Here is a 17591-nt window from a genome sequence, read left to right as displayed (position 1 = left end):
CCTAATACTATGGAATACCTCCTTCCTAGAACCTCAAGCTTTTAAAATTCAAGCTCGACTTCACCCAATAACCACTAAAATACTCTGCAATGTTGGTGGTGTCCTGTATTGTGGGCCTTGGCCTTCCATTTTGAGGAACCCTGAAAGTCTCCTGGTTCCCTCAGCAGCACCCACCTCTCCCAGTGGGGCTACTAAGGCTTCAGCTGAGCTGGCCCTCTTATTGGGTCAGCAGCATCAGGGGCCCACCTGCCATCCTTAATTGGATGGCGAGCCCACAGGCAGCCAATTAGGAAGACCGCCTGCTGTAAAATCGCAGAACCGGTCCCACTGCCGGAAAGTGTGAACTCGAGACCCGTTTTCCTGCCTGACATCGGGGTCCCAAAGCCTGCGGTAAAATTCAGTCTTTTATTGCTTGATTGATTGATTTCTGCAAATACTGAGCTTCCTGAAAATCCTATGCGTACTCAGCAGCCCCTGTGTATTTTGTATCTGAAATGATGTACAAAAATGGTTATTTTTGATCTTACTAATCCTCAATGTTTCTATATTATTATGTGGAGACAAGAATTGTTAGGAACAGGAAACTGTCCAGCAAGCCTGATTAATTTTTAGTAGACTAGTCACAGTTCTCCACCTTTGCACTAGATCCATTGTCTCTGCAGGAATGCATCTAATTGTCTTTTTAATACATTCATATGCGGTAATTTTAACCTCACCCACCCATTGGGATCAGGTGGAACATTGATTTTACACACTGAAATAAATCTCTTACATATTTACGTATGTTGTGTCTTCCGACTTGCGTCTCGGTATTTACTACCAGAAACCTTCATTGAAAGAAACTTACATGACTTCAGGACATCCCAAAATGTCTACAACCTATGAAGTACTTTTAAAATGTATCACCATTATAATGTAGAAAATACAGCAGCCAATTTGTATACAGCAAGATCTCACAAACAGCAATGAAATAGATAATTAGATCATCCGTTTTGGGTGTTGATTTGAAGGATAAATGTTGGTCAGGACACCAGGAGAATTCCCCTGATCTTCTTCAAATGATACCCTAGGATCTTGAATGTCCACCTGAGAGGGCAGTTTGGGCCTCGGTTTAATGTCTCATCCAACGGACAACACCTCCAACAGTGCAGTACTCCCAAAGAATTTGAACCCATGACTTTCTGACTTAGAGACAAAAGTGTTACCATTGAGCCAAGGCTGACACCTTGTTCTCTGAAAAAAAATTAAAAGAAAATGTGTTTTCATGAATGCTGGTAAGTATGTATGATGATAAACCTCTTACAACAGGGCAACCGCAAAGCACTCTGCTTTGGGAATCAGAAATTCAACCTGCATGAAGTTGGGAAGGAATTTGAGCCAAAAGCACACAAACCTACAGCAGGATCCATAGATCTTTGTTTGATTACAAACACACCAGTCAGTAAAGTGATTCAACATCTTAAGGTTAGTCAAACAATATTGAATAGGTGTGTAAAGGAAAGCCATTCTGACATAGGAGAATCTGATTACTCAAAATGTCTAAGAGATGCTTTAAAATTTTAAATAATTGCAAGTACAGATATTTGGGAGATTGTTCCTTTTACCATGACGTCTGTGCATCAACTCAGGAACTAGAGTTCTTGCATGTGCCATTTTTTTTGAGTGGACACTCGAGGTTTTAAAAGTGTGAACCGAACAGAAGTTTGTTTTTAAATTAGAAGTCTTTTTTTTATGTCTGTACTGTATGAGCTGGTGACATTAGTTAGTAAGGTTTTCAATGAATTGTCTTCATTTGGAAAGCAAATGTCAGAAATAAATTTACAACCCTAACCTATCTGTGCCATTGTCCTGCTCTCATTTGCTTTTGGAAACCCGAATGGGGGCAGGAATATCACACTAAAAAGTTCACCATTTTACTGTTCTGTCAATGTGGACATGCTGCAAAATCTCTCATGTTAAATATCATATGGTAATGAAATGTTTCAAAGTCCCAATGCAAGCAGGAATCCTACCCAATATAATTCAATTTTGCTATGGAAAACATGATTTAATTTTATAATGTTTATGCTATGTGATGATGAAATGCCTCAGTAGTTGTAATTGTACAGGACTAAGCCTTGTTTCCAACGTTCTCGCTTCTACTTATCATGTATCAAATTGAATACGAATTTACAGGAAGTAAGACGTGAATTTACTTAATGAGCAACTTGAATAATGAACATTCTGCGATGTTTGTCATTGTCCTATTGTGGTTTTTTGATGATGGTAATGACTCCAAATGGTTCTTGGTATTTTGTATACAGGTATGTGGTGTTCACATTGAAGAAGGTCCTGTTGAGCGAACTGGTGCAATGGGTCCTATCACCTCAGTCTACTTCAGAGATCCAGACAATAATTTGATCGAAGTTTCCAATTACCATTCTGACCAATAGTGAACACACCAGCAAGCATACTGCAAATGTATATGAGAACTAAAACTACAAAAATGAGCTAATCTGGCTGTACATTTAATAATGTGGGTGCAATGCTGGTATAAACATTCCAGTGGTGTGGCACAGGCAATAAAGCTGTGTACATTGAAACATAATGTACAGTTTGAACTGCCTTCAAACTGATAGAAAGTGGATAATTTTGAGCATTGAATAATCAATATTTGTTGAGCACATTTGTATCTTTCAATAAAAGAACAAAAAAATGATCTTTACAATTATTGAACAAGACACTGAAAGGGTTAATAAATACACATACAATTCAAACATCTATCATATTCTGGATTTTCGTGATCATTAAGTAATTATTAAATCTCCATTTAAAATTGGCAAATTGAATTGTTGACAAAATTGTTGGAACAGAATAGTCTATCTGACTGTGGAAAGGCATTCAGTTCCCTAGGTTCTCTGCGAGAGATTCTTTTTTTTTTCTTTGGCCTCCTTGTCTCGAGAGACAATGGATAAGCACCTGGAGGTGGTCAGTGGTTTGTGAAGCAGTGCCTGGAGTGGCTATAAAGGCCAACTCTAGAGTGACAGACTCTTCCACAGCCAAAATGCTGCTGGCCCTGAAGATTTGTTGGATAATGTGGCTGGTGTTCAACATGAAAGAATATTTATTCATCAGTTGAGGCAGAGTGGTAGGTGATAATCAGAAGGAAGTTTCCTTGTTTATGTTTGACTTGATGTACGAATCAGATCAAATATTATTTGAACTCATAACCTTTTGATTTCGGGCTGAATTTTATAAATCCGCCGCTGAAATCGGCAGAGGGTGAAAAAAATTGTGACCCACCCATGCGGGCTACACACCAAAGATCATGGCGGTTCATTTAAATAGCTGGGGTGGGCCGTCCCCTCGATCACGTGGAGGGGGTGGGCTGTCCATCCCCAGCAATGGCATCAATTTCCTGTGTGCAGGCGCTGACATGATTTTTAAAGGGCTGTAAGCCCGACCGGGAAATTTAAATATTTAAAGGGAAATGGAATTAAAATAAATAAATAGATCCCTTTTGCCCCTCTTCCACACCCCAATAACAACTAAATTAATTATTTGCCCTTTCCCCCCCCACAAAACACTGACCTCCTCCCCCAAACTTCACAAGCGTTCAACTGCAACCCTTCCCACCATCCTCTACACCCATGATGCTAATTTGACCCCGTACCCACCTCCCACACTGATAAACTTACCACCCCCCTTCCCAAAGTGTTCCGTCTCGTTTCCCCAGATGGGGATCTGAAGACGCGGCAGTGCCAGCCACCCGGCTGAAGATCACGCCGGGACATCCGGATGGGACGTGAAATTAATTAATTAAACATTTAAGTTGCGGTCTCGTCGCCGAGTGGCGGGTAGACTGCCACAAGGCCTCGCCACCGCCAGCAATATCAGGCCGGGCCTCATCCGGGGCCATCTTCAGGCACTCCCGCCACAGATCCCGTGTCAAGGGCTCTTTAAAATCCAGCCCTTAGAGACAAGAGTGCTACCAAATGAGCCACAGCTGACACACATGACTTTGTATTGTACTCTGAATCTGTAATATTTCAGCAATGACCTTGTTGGATTAATGTTACATAATAATTATTTGGTAGAGCAAAGAAAGGAACATGACAAAACTTAGTTGATGGCCAGGAAAACATTAACTTCCCAATAAAGGAGAAGGAAATGTATAGGGATGGGGGGATTTAAGAAGTATTAACTGCTAACTAAAAGCAAAATGCTGTGAATGTTGGAAATCTGAAATAAAAACATAAAATGCTGGAAATATTCAGCAGGACGTGTGGGAAATGGAAGAGACATGGTCAAGGACCCTGTCAGCACATTGGAGGGGAATCCTCTATGAGGAAAAAGGAAGATATATTGGAAGCTCTGATGACATCATCAGAACAGATGCGATGGAGACAGAGTCTGGGAGAATGGAACTGAGTCCTTACAGGAAGTGTGGTGGGATGAAGTGTAGTCGAGATCGGGAGTCAGTGGGCTTGTGATAGATCTTGGTGGACAGTTTATTCCCATAAATGGGGATAGAAACATCAAAGAAGGGAAGAGAAGAATCAGAGATGGTCTCCATGAGGGCGAGGGAAGGGTGGAAATTCAAAGTGAGAGCAGGAAATGGCATTTTTACAGTCAGAAAAAGAGATGAGAGAGGACACCTGAGTTAAACAGAAGCAAAGAGTGTTCTGTGTATGGCACAAAAAGGCAGGTGTTAACACAGCAATCAAACACAATAGCAGGCTTCATTCAGACCCATACAAGTTTTTGTATTAGAGGAAGTGAGTGGAGTTAAAGGAGAGATTGCTCAGTGTAACAACGTCATCCAGGTGGAGGAGGGAGCTGCTGGATAACTATTGGGCCGAGCTTCAACCTTATGAAAATACAGATCACTGATATTTCTATTTAAGTTACAATCTAAATCCAGTCAGTATCAGCATCAGCACAACATCTGGAAGCGGAAAAAGCAAAACTAAAAATGCTGAACTAGGCAAGCGATCTGAAGAAGTTCTGCAAAGAACAAAGAACAAAGAACAGTACAGCACAGGAACAGGCCATTCGGCCCTCCAAGCCTGTGCCGATCTTGATGCCTGCCTAAACTAAAAACTTCTGCACTTCCGGGGACCGTATCCCTCTATTTCCATCCTATTCATGTATTTGTCAAGATGCCTCTTAAACGTCGCTATCGTACCTGCTTCCACCACCTCCCCCGTCAGCAAGTTCCAGGCACTCACCACCCTCTGTGTAAAAAACTTGCCTCGCACATCCCCTCTAAACTTTGCCCCTCTCACCTTAAACCTATGTCCCCTAGTAACTGACTCTTCCACCCTGGGAAAAAGCTTCTGACTATCCACTCTGTCCATGCCGCTCATAACTTTGTAAACCTCTATCATGTCACCCCTCCACCCCCGTCGTTCCAGTTAAAACAATCCGAGTTTATCCAATCTCTCCTCATAGCTAATGCCCTCCAGACCAGGCAACATCCCGGTAAACCTCTTCTGTATCCTCTCCAAAGCCTCCACGTCCTTCTGGTAGTGTGGCGACCAGAATTGCACGCAATATTCTAAGTGTGGCCTGACTAAAGTTCTGTACAGCTGCAGCATGACTTGCCAATTTTTATACTCTATGCCCCGACCGATGAAGGCAAGCATGCCATATGCCTTCTTGACTACCTTATCCACCTGCGTTGCCACTTTCAGTGACCTGTGGACCTGTACGCCCAGATCTCTCTGCCTGTCAATACTCCTAAGGGTTCTGCCATTTGCTGTATACTTCCCACCTGCATTAGATCTTCCAAAATGCATTACCTCAAATTTGTCCGGATTAAACTCCATCTGCCATTTCTCCGCCCAAGTCTCCAAACGATCTATATCCTGCTGTATCCTCTCTCAATCCTCATCACTATCCGCAACTCCACCAACCTTTGTGTCGTCCGCAAACTCACTAATCAGACCAGCTACATTTTCCTCCAAATCATTTATATATACTACAAAGAGCAAAGGTCCCAGCACTGATCCCCAGGGAACACCACTATTCACAGTCCTCCATTCAGAAAAGCACCCTTCCACTGCTACCCGCTGTCTTCTTTGACCGAGCCAGTTCTGTATCCATCTTGCCAGCTCACCTCTGATTCCGTGTGACTTCACCTTTTGTACCAGTCTGCCATGAGGGACCTTGTCAAAGGCTTTACTGAAGTCCATATAGATAACATCCACTGCTCTTCCTTCATCAATCATCTTTGTCACGTCCTCAAAAAACTCAATCAAATTAGTGAGACACGACCTCCCCTTCACAAAACTGTGCTGCCTCTCGCTAATAATTCTATGAAAATAATGGCTACCTGACAGGAATCCAGGTCCTAGACAAAGACGAGCTTGCACTCGCCACTCAGAAGTTTTCAGCCTTAGAGGATAAATTTGGTAAGTAAGGATTTGTGTACCAGTTATTAAAGAGCCTTACATATAGGTTAAATACTTTAACATTACGTATCCACTGCAAGGTCTGAAAGTGCAGCTCAACATTTCATCCAGTGTATTTGATGAACACCTGGTGTCACAATTGTATTTATGATAAGAAAATACTTCTTTAAAACTTAAGCTAACTTTATTTTCTGATTACTTTTATTGTGTGTATTTTAGGTAAAGTATACACCCAGTACAACCTTCACAATGTGCATTTACAGTACAAGTGGGTGATGGATTTAGCTACACATCCTCTGGTCGTCCAAACCATCACTGCAATTTTGGGGCCTAATGTCATTCTGCTTGACTCCCGGTTTATCTGTAAATATCCAGCTTCTGATGTCCCTCACAAAAGTAATGTGGCCCCCTATGTTGCCTGGCATCAGGACATCAGGTGAGTCAGGAATGACAGGACAGCAAAAAACTGAGACATGCTTCTGAATGTGATTGTTGCTTAACCCTTGTCAATTACAACTTTACGTTGTTCTTCATCAATAGGTACTGGGGCTTTGAAGGAGGATCTGTAACATCTGTGTGGTTGGCCTTCGATGATGTTGACCAAGAAAACGGGGTCCTGCAGGCTATTCCAGGTTAGATTTGTAGGCAGTGATTGCTTTGTTTATATTTCCCTTTTTTAAGCTCACATGTAGGAACATAGGAACAGGAGTAGGCCATTTTGCCCCTCAAGCCTGTTCTGCCAGTCAATTAGATCATGGCTGATCTGTACCTTAACTCCATTTCCGTGTCTTTGTTCCATATCCCTTGATACCCTTAACAAACAATCACCGTCTTAGAAATTATAATTGACCCAGTATTCCACAGCCTTTTGGGGAGAAAGTTCCAGATTCCACTATCCATTCTATGACAAAGTGCTCCCTGATTTCATTCCTAAATGACCCAGTTCAAGCTTTAATATTACTGCCCTTACTCTGGATTCCACCACCAGAGGAAATTGTTTTTCTCTATTTACTGTATTGAATCCCTTCATGATTTTAAAGACCTCAATTAGATCATTTCCTCAACCTTCTAAAGTCAAGTGAAAACAAATGAAGTTATACAACTTGTCCTCATAATGTAATCCATTTAATAACACTGGCAATTTTCCGATCGAAAGGCACATTTTATAATTTTATAACAAAATAATTTGAAGTATTTCTTAGATAGGTAATATTGTGCTTAATGATATTTATAGGAAGCCACAAGCTGGGGCTACTGGAACATGGAACAAGTGCTATTCCTGGAAACATGTTGACATCCAATCAGGAGATTCCCAAGAATTTGGTTGAAGCTGAGAATGCTATTAAATGTCCTCTCAAAGCAGGAGAAATGTCTGTAAGTAGAATTCTGAAATTAAAAATAAATTCGAATGAAAATATATCAAATTCCTGTCGTGTTTAACCTGATTGCCTGTTATTTAAAAAAAATGCTTCAGGTCCATGATGGTCTGACAGTCCATTTCAATGAACCCAACCTGTCAAACAGGCGGAGATGTGACTTTGTGATCTGTTATATCCCCACCACTGCTTTTCCTGTTGATGTGAGTATTTAACTCCAGTCCACACATAAACGTGAATAACACACACATCTCAATATCTTGTATTTTCTTTATAACAGTTAACCTGAAATCCTTATCAGAAGTCGGGTTGCCATCCCCCCAGATTGCCTGAGAGTCTTCCACAATTGATGATTGATCTCCCGAGTGCTGCTGCGGCACCCCAATAAAAAAATACTGTGTATGCGAGGTTTGCGCTTGTGCACCTCCGAGGCCACACTCTCAGTTCCCAGCCCAATACCTTCCTATCTGCTCCAGTCCTTGCCCACACTGTAGGACAGCTTGACACCCAATGGCAGTGTTTTAACTTTGTGTATTAATATTGTTATTATGGATACAGCACTGAATTTGGTATAGCAGGTCTCGGGGTTGCCAACGTCCCAGATTGTTCAGGAGTCTCCAGTAATTGACAATTGATCTCCCGAGGGCTGCTGCTGGAAAACAGGAGAAAAATACATTGAATATGTGGTTCACACCTGCACAGCCTCATAGCCCATCATCTCAACTCCTGGCTTGTACCATCCTACCTGCTTTGGGTTCCAAAGCCGTGCTGGAGGCTGAGCCGGGGCTTTTCCGGTGCAATTAACTTTGGACATGCAGAAATGTAGAGGCTTCTTCAAACCTCCACCAAGTGCCAGCTATCCTAACCAGGAACCCCACACAATAGCAGCCTGGACCTCAACCAGGACCTGAACCTGATCCTGTCCTACAAATGAAATAAAGCTGAAAGGCAGTAAAACAACCCCCTGACAGATGACTGAGCAATGCCCATCATGAAATTCACTATTGACCCAACATACCCTGTCCTTCTATAACTGTCTGATGTACATTTGACCCAAGCTTCCTGTTGCATATGATTATTAATGCTGATTATTTCTATCTTCTCAGGATCCAGACAGACCCCGTTCTTTCCCTGCAACAGTGCTGGTAGCTGGAGATGACAAGTTCAACCATTTTCAAGACAATGCACCAAATACCTTTACTAAAACATTCTGAACATGTTATAGCAATCTCGAGCAATTGATGTCGAAATCTTGTAACTAAAAACATAAAATTTCACACATACTTGCTGTCAAAACTTTATTTCTTACTGGACTAAGGAAACATAAATATTGATATATATATATATATATATATATATATATATATGAGTCAAATAATAAAGTCTTGTTATTTATGTACAAAGACCTACGTTTCCATTTCACTAAGGAGGTGCTCACTGAAATCTGCCGCCTGTTGCAGACAGAACTGCAGCATCAGAGCAGGGCGAGATGGACAGTGGCTGTAAGGTGACCATGGCCATGAATTTCTTCATGTTGGGCTCGTTCCAACATTTCCAACATCTTGCAGTTCACAGTCCACTGTTGCATACGGGTGGTAACTGACTCTCAGTATGCAAAGAGAGGGGAATAGAATGCATTCTCTCTTTGCAGAGAGAAGCAAGTGGAGAGATCATGTAGCCTCGTCAGGATAGCGGCTTCTTCATGGAGCAGGGTGCCATTGACTTCACACATCTCATTTGCGGGTGCCAAATGTAAATTCAGAGATATAGCGGAACCACAAACTGTTCCACTCTCAATGTTCAGCTAGTACATGACTATACTCAGCGCATCATGCCGGTCAGTGCTCAGTATCCTGGCAAAAGTCATCATGCCTTTATGCTGTACCAGCTTGCTGCACCATTAGCATTTCAGCCAGCCGAGAAACCAGAGGGTAGTTCCTTGACAACAAAGCCCTTGTTAACAAATATATGATGAGAGATAGAGGAGGAGAAGGGGAAGACAACCAATGTAGCTCCTTTCCGATCAGGCTACCCGTGATCAGTTCATGTGACTGCCGAAATAGTGAACCCAACCCCAATTCCCTATTCATCCACAGTCCCACACCGTACCTTCTCTCTATTAGTGACCATCACAGGGTCCTCTTGGCCATAATGCTGGCCAGGCTTTGGACTGCAACACCTTGGTATGAGTGGCATAGTCTGGGCTAGCTCGCTGACAGGCAACAGTAAAAGCACTGGCAGATTGGCAGGGGTGGGAGTGTGAATGCTGTCATCCTGAGAGAGGACAGCAGGTTTGTGCTTCACGGCACCACTGCCACTCCCACTCCTTCAGGGCAGCGCCTCAGCAATTCCAGTAATCTGTTGGAAGATATATTGCTGGATAACTGTGGGTCTCTGCAAGCTCCTTTGAGCACTGGTATCCGCAGCCATGATGGCAGCTGTCTGAGCCTGCATGATTTTGTCTGAGCTTCCACTGCAGCACTCAAATGCTGGGTGTTTCTGCTCATGTTGCAATGGAAACATCAGCCATCGGACACTGCATCATGGTTGTGTTCATAAGTTGCTAATGGAGTTGGCCACCACTTCCACACTGAAAAGGATGGGCTCCAAGCTCTGTGCAAAACCCTGTGCAAGGTTGGTGCTGAACTCCTTCCAGATGACTTGACAGTGATATCAGGCTTTTTGGGAGGCCTGCGAATCCACCAAGTATTTCTGCGTGCTTACCTATCACTCTTTTACTGTACAAAGGCAAAATACGGCAGATGCTGGAAATCTGAAACAAAAACAGAAAATGCTGGAAAATTCAGCAGATCTGGCAGCATCCGTGCAGAGACAAAGAGAGTTAATGTTTCAGGTTGATGGCCTTTCCAACCAGCTGTCCCTGCCATTTTTCTCCCTTCCCCTAGCCCACCAGGCCAAACTTCATCTCAAGCTCCCCTTGCCTTAGTACTGAACTTGCTTCCTTCTCTAGTTTCTTTTCTATCTTCCACATGCCCTCTCTGAGCTGTTGTTGTCCATGAGACCCAACTCCTGCTCTCTCAACCCTATTCCCACTAAACTGATGACCACCCAACTTCCCTCCCTGGCTCCCATGTTACTTGACATTGTTAACAGTTCTCTCTCCTCAGGTTCCATCCCTCTCTCCTTCAAATCTGCCGTCATCATGTCAGATAAATTTTTCAAGTGAGAACCAAGCCAAATACAATAAGTTGTGAGGGGAGGTAAAGAGAAAAATAAGACTGGCAAAGACAGAATATGAGAGCAGAATGGCAGTCAACAGAAAAGGGAACCCAAAATCTTCTACCAGCATGTAAATAGTAAGTGGGTAGTAAGACCTGGAATGGGACATATTATGGACAAAGAGGGTAATATATGCTTAGAGGCACAGGGCAAGGCTGGAATACTTAATGAGTACTTTGCATTGGTGTTTACTAAGGAAGAGGAATCTGACAAAATATCAGTCGAAGCAGAGAGAGTAGAAGTAATGGATAGGGTAAAAATTGAGAGGGGGCGGTATTATTCTCTCTCCTAAAGATAGAGGTGTATAAGATTATGACAGGCTTGGATAAGTTAGACGAGGAAATTCTGTTCCCATTAACAGATGGTACAAGGACGAGGGGACACAGATTCAAGCTTTTGGGCAAGAGATGCAGGGGCAATGTGAGGAAGGAAAGGCTGGTTATGCTTAGGGTAGATAAGTCACCTGGTTCAGATGACTTGCATCCCAGGTTGCGAAAGGGAATGGAGGTGGAGATAGCAAAAGGGCTTGCCATAATCTTCCAACCTTCCCTAGATAGGGGTTGGTGCCCAAGGATTAGAGAATGGCAAATGTGACACTCTTATTCAAGAAAGGGTGTAAGGATAGCTCTAGCAACTACAGGCGTGTTAGTTTAACATCAGTAGTGGGTAAGGTTTTAGAAATAATTATCAGGAAAAAAAAATCAACAGGCACTTGGAGAGGTTTGAGTTAATTAAGGATAGCCAGCATGGATTTGTAAAATGCAGATCATGTTTGACAAATTTAATTGAATTTTTTGATGAAGTAACAGAGAATGTTGATGAAGAGATTGTGGGAGATGTTACCTATAAGGATTTTAAGAAAGCATTTGATAAAGTACCATATAAAAGTCTGGTTAACTTAACTGAGGCTCATGAGCAGAAGGGTCAGTGCCCAATTGGATAAAAAATTGGCTTATGACAGAAAACAGTGAATCATGGTAAGTGATTATTTTTCAGACTGCAGATGGTAGACAGTGGTGTTCCTCAAGGGTCAGTGCTGGGACCACTGCTTTTTTTGCTATAGATAAATGACTTGGATCTGGGATACATAGTAGAATCTCAAAATTTTCCGATGACAGCAAACTTGGAGGAGTAGCAGTGAGGATGATGCAAACTGCCTGCAACAGGACATAGATAGGCTAGCAGAATGGGCAGATATGTGGATGATGGAGTTTAATACTGACAAGTGTGAGGTGATGCATTTTAGCAGAAGGGGTAGGGGAAGGCCATATATATACTTAATGACACTGTTCTAAAAAGAATGCAGGAACAGTGGGGTGCATGTGCATCGATCTTTGAAGGTGGCAGGACATATTGAGAGAGTGGTTAGTAAAGCATATGGGATCTTGAGCTTCACATTAGAGATATTGAGTACAAAAGCTGGAAAATTATGCTGAAATTTTCTAAATCCCTGGTTAGGCCCCAACTAGAGTATTGTGTCCAGTTTGGGTCACCGCTCTTTTGGAAGGATGTGAGAGTCCTTGAGAGGGTGCAGAGGAAATTTATCAGAATGTTTCCAATGATGGGAGATTTTAGTTACTCGGTTAGGTATGAAAAGCTGGGTTGTTGTCCCTGGACCAAAGGAGATTGAGGGGAGATTTGATAGAGGTGTACAGGATTATGACAGGCTTAGAAAAGATAGACGAGGAGAAACTGTTCCCATTAACTGATGGTACAAGGACTGGTAAACGGGTTGCTTTGTTGCATTTAAAAAGTTGCAGCCGATTTAAGGGCCAACATTTTCTGTCCATTTTAGAACCACACCACAAGAACTGAAAGACTGCAAGGATGACTGAAAGAGGAAAAGCCTCAGCCGGGATCAGTAACAGGAAGTGCCCACAATTTTTCTGATGCATCGGTGCATATTCTATTACTTAAGTGGAGGACAAGAAGGAATGGCACCTGGGAACTGAGGATGGAAAGTCCATAAGGGGATGATCCAATCATTATGGAGATAGGTGGCACAAGCAGTCACTGAAACCTCAAGAATCCTAAAACTGGCACAAAATTCTGAAAGATGTTTTAATGACCACAGCAGGTTCACCAAAGTAAGTGAAGTTCCTGTTCCCCATGCACATCCTGTAAGATTGATACAACCATGCCTCTTCTCAAACCTGACATTCCAACTCTGTGTTATTACCTGGGTGAAAGGAAGCCTGCACATTTCACAAAAAAAATCACTGAAACCAATAACGAACCTTGGAAATTCTATACCACTCTCTAAACTCACATTACCTGCCATAATAGGTTGCGCTAGTCTTGACAGAAAATTGTTTAAAAGGAGCCAGCACCACTGCATTATAATCACAGGTTGGATGTAGATAGCTGAGTGAAGAGAAGTCAGACTCCTTTATTGGCATTACCATATCGGCTGTGACTCTGTTGTTAGGGCTCTTGTCTTTGACTTGCAAGGATCTAGATTCAAATCCCACTCCAGAACTTGCTTGCAAAAACCAAGGCTGACATTCCAGTTCAGTCCTGAGGGAGGGTTGTACTTCCTGGGGTGATACAAGATTTTAAATTGAGGCCCCATCTGCTCTTGCAGGTGGACATAGAAGATCCCATGACACTGTTTTGAAGAACAGCAGGAGAGTTATCCCTGGTGTCCTGTGTTTTAATCCGAAAGCTAGTTGGTGAAGGATGATACAGGAGCCAATCTTTACACAGTCTTACATTTATTTACAAAGTGAAACATTACAATCATATACTTCCTAACTCAACCACACAACTGTTTCAAAAATTGTCTTTTTATATGTGCTCAAGTGAAACCCCAATTAATGCCCACCACCTGCATATAATTAAACACAAATAATATATCCTTGTCCTGTGTATCATGATCAATCACATGGCCACTATTCAGCCCTTGACCTACAGTATTCTGTTCCTCAGGAACTTTATCACAAAACACATAAGCATTTGAGGTACAAGGTGCCTCGTTTACTTCTATCAGCTGCTCAGAGTCCGAGATTTTGTAATTAATCGCGATTAATCATGAGGAATGAACCTTAACGGATTGATTGCCATGTTTGATACATACTGTCATACCATCATGACCTATTACCTTACCCAGGTCTTTCCATTCCTTATGACCCTCTCTTGTGCAGTACACCAAAGCTCCTGAATTAAATTCTGTCTCAGATAGTCTTACATGATGACCTCTCCAAATTTTCTCATGACCTCAGTCTTGCTGAAAGTCTGGCTTCCTGCATGTAAAGCACTCAAATGTGCAGAAAAAAATGGAACTAATTGTAGTACTTTCAAGTGCAAGAGTACTATTGCACAGCACAGACGGCAATCTGGGATTTTGCCCATAGACCAATTGATAAGGATTATATTCTCTAACCATGTGAAGTGAATTCTTTGCATATACTATCCATGCCAGGGCAGTTGTCAACTTGAAGTCAGGTTGAACAGCTAAGATTTTCTGCAGCATTTCATCGAACCCCGTATGATTCCTTTTGCAGCGTCCATTGCTGAGAGGACTTGCAAATGTAGTATTCACAACCATAATGTTTATGTGTTCATACATGTCTCTGAATTTATCATTATGGCAAGTTCCCTTCCATTATCAGTCAGAAACTTAGCTGGTGCCCCAAGTCCGGTCTGTATCCATTTCTCCATGATTTTGTCTTTAATCACTCTTTATCAAACGTAGAACAAAATTTTTTAAATCTTTGTCCCATAGCTTTAGAGCCATGGCAATTATTTTATTAAAGTCACATACCAATGGAAGGTTGACATTGGGATGTGGCGGTGTCCTCCAATACTTTTTACAGATCTCACACTTCTCACAAATCTCATCTATTCATCTCAAATAGTCTCAACCACACCTGTATCCTTCAGCTGGGTTTTTATTCTTTGACAAGGAGAATGAGCAAATTCTCTACGAAACCTTAAAACAATTCACTTTTTTTCTCTGATTCATATCACCTGATGCCACTAATACTTGCCGAACACTCTGATGAGAAACATCAGGTTTGTTAAGGGGATACTATAATGTCCTGATTGGGTTAACTGCAGATCCACTGACTTTCCAAAAGCAATTGCCTTATCATGCTCCATGTCAATTTTCATTTATGCCTTTTTTTTATAGAAGATTTACTCAACAGCATAGGTATCTCACCAGAGATTGCATTAGTACTGATAAAGTGGCTTACTCCAGTTATTTTACACGGAATTACAACTCTCTTTAGTGATCTCAATGCTTTAGCATCACCAAACCTAAAGCAAGTAATACTTTTGTATTCCCTAACCTTGTGTTTATCCTCACTCCTTAGTTAATCTAGATAACATTTTAACCAATCTGTTTCACATACTGTCAAAGTACAACCAAAATCTAATACAGCACAGTTGAACAAGTCCACAACTAACACATTCATCACAGGACTATGACTCCTTGTGATCAGTACAATTTCTTTGGATTCATCTTTATTTTCATCTTCTTCAAGGACCCTGCCTCTCTGTTTTGGGCAGTTCATCATATAATGATACTTTGAGTCACACCTGAAACACCTATTAAGCATTCCTGAGATTCATTCACCTATTATTGCTGTTCCAATTTTGTCTTCTGCTGTAACAGCCATATCTGAAAAAGGTGCTTTCATCCTTATTCCACCTATCTGTAACCTTTCCATTGTACTGCCGGCAGTATCTGGACCATTTTGAAATCCAGCAATCATTGAGCCCTCTATTCATTGTCACCATGGAATATCTTATTTGTTCCACCAAGGCTGAAGGAAATGGCTGTTTCCCCAGGATATTTTTCAAGGGAGCAGATATCTGACCCAACAGGAAGTCTCTCTCCAAAATCCAAACATCAGTTAGAACCAGGAGCCTGCCAACAAGCACCAACTTAGCACAATATAGCAATTTAAATGCTAGCACTGAACTGGGGATCTCTCAATTGAATTTCCTCAATCTTTTATACATTGAATAGCCATCAGTTTTCCAAAATCTATTAAAGTGTGTCCATGTAGCGTAGGCATTTAATAGATTATTTTTCTTGTAAATTTCATCCAAGAACTCTAATAGAAGATCCAAACCTTCATCAGTATCTGGCTGATGGCTATCCAGCTCACAAGTTACTTTATTGATGATTTTACTTCTGGTAGGAAGTGCAATGCCAAGGCCATATCTTGTTTCCTCTTTGGTAGGGACATAACCCGTGTCCACATATCCACTTCATTCTTTCACTGGTCATATGGTTTAGACTCCGAGAACATCGGAGGGTAATCATAGCCCAACAATTTACACTTCCTTTTTGCCATGTTTTTCAATGGCAACTAGGACTGTAGTCTTCTTTCTGAATTTATTTTTAGCTTCCAACCTTCTCTTTTATGCAACCATCCTTAGCTACCATATCATAATCCTGAAAGCCAGTTGGTGAATGATAGTACTGGAGCCAAACTTTACTCAGACTTACATTTATTTACAGAGAGAAACATTACAAGCAGATACCTCCTAATTCAACCACGCCACAGTTTCAATAAGTAGATATAGAGTCACATAGGATATACAGCGCAGAAACAAGCCATTCAGCCCACCCAGTCCATGCCAGCATTTATGCTCCACTCGAGCCTCCTCCCAACTTTCCTCATCTAAATCTATCATCGTAACCCTCTATTCCCTTCTTTCTCATATGCTCAGCTAGCTTCCTCTTAAAGCATCTATAATATTCACTTCCAGTGTTTCTTTATATGTGCTCAAGTGAAACCCCAATTAAAGCCCACTACCTACATATAATTTAGCACAATTAATATATAATTAACATCCTGGCCAATATTACTCCCTCGATCAACATCCTCAAAGCAGATTATCTGGTCAGTATCACATTGCCATTTATGAGAGCTTACTGTGTGCAAATTAGCTGCCGTGTTTCCTACATTACAACGATGACTACACTTATTAAAAAAAAGTACTTCATTGGTTGTAAACTGTTGGAGATATCCAGTGGCTGTGAATAGTGCTATATAAATGCAAACTTCTTTTTCTTTTTGTCTCTTGTAAAGGAAAGGTTGCACACAGCCAGAGACAAAGAACTGCAACTGGAGAAGAAACAACCATTTTTTGAAGTGCGAGTGATAAATGTTGGCAAGGCCACCTGGAGAAATCCCTTACACTTCTTAAAAATTGAGCTATAGGATCTTTTAAATCTATCTAAGAAAACACAGCACCTGTAACAATGCAGAAAGTAGCAAAATAAAATTTGTAGCAATATGCAACAAGCTATTATGAGTTCTGAACGCTATTGCTGGCTGTACTGTGGGGCTCATAAGATTTGTCCAGATACAAGAAACAAGGCTTCAGAATTCCTATTGCCTGCTCTATGGCTCATCTTGTCGTCCCATGGACTTCATTATACTTGTTCAGCAGGAGCCATTCTGGAGACAGTTACCATGACTGCAGGGTTTAGCTCTAATCTCCAATAAATGATCTTGATATGAAAACAGAAAATGTTGGAAATACTCAGCAGGCCTGGCAGTATCTGTGAAGAGATAAACAGAATTAATGGGCTGAATTTTACTAGCTCGCCATGCGGCCC

At 41.6% G+C, this 17591-nt stretch overlaps 1 protein-coding gene across 1 annotated transcript; it reads left to right on the top strand.

Moving 5' to 3' along the window:
* Window positions 1-6298: 6298 nt before the first annotated feature.
* On the top strand, window positions 6299-8985 carry LOC137377422 (probable alpha-ketoglutarate-dependent hypophosphite dioxygenase; the record flags this gene model as incomplete). The annotated part of the gene is made up of 6 exons (XM_068047000.1): window positions 6299-6395; window positions 6615-6831; window positions 6936-7027; window positions 7630-7769; window positions 7870-7974; window positions 8878-8985. Coding segments are annotated over 6 exons (759 nt in total), but the record flags the coding sequence as incomplete, so codon positions are not given.
* Between the last annotated feature and the right edge of the window lie 8606 nt (window positions 8986-17591).

The sequence above is a fragment of the Heterodontus francisci genome, chromosome 15, assembly GCF_036365525.1.
Source record: "Heterodontus francisci isolate sHetFra1 chromosome 15, sHetFra1.hap1, whole genome shotgun sequence".
Classification (NCBI taxonomy): Eukaryota; Metazoa; Chordata; class Chondrichthyes; order Heterodontiformes; family Heterodontidae; genus Heterodontus; species Heterodontus francisci.
This window is presented reverse-complemented; position numbering and strand designations above follow the sequence as displayed.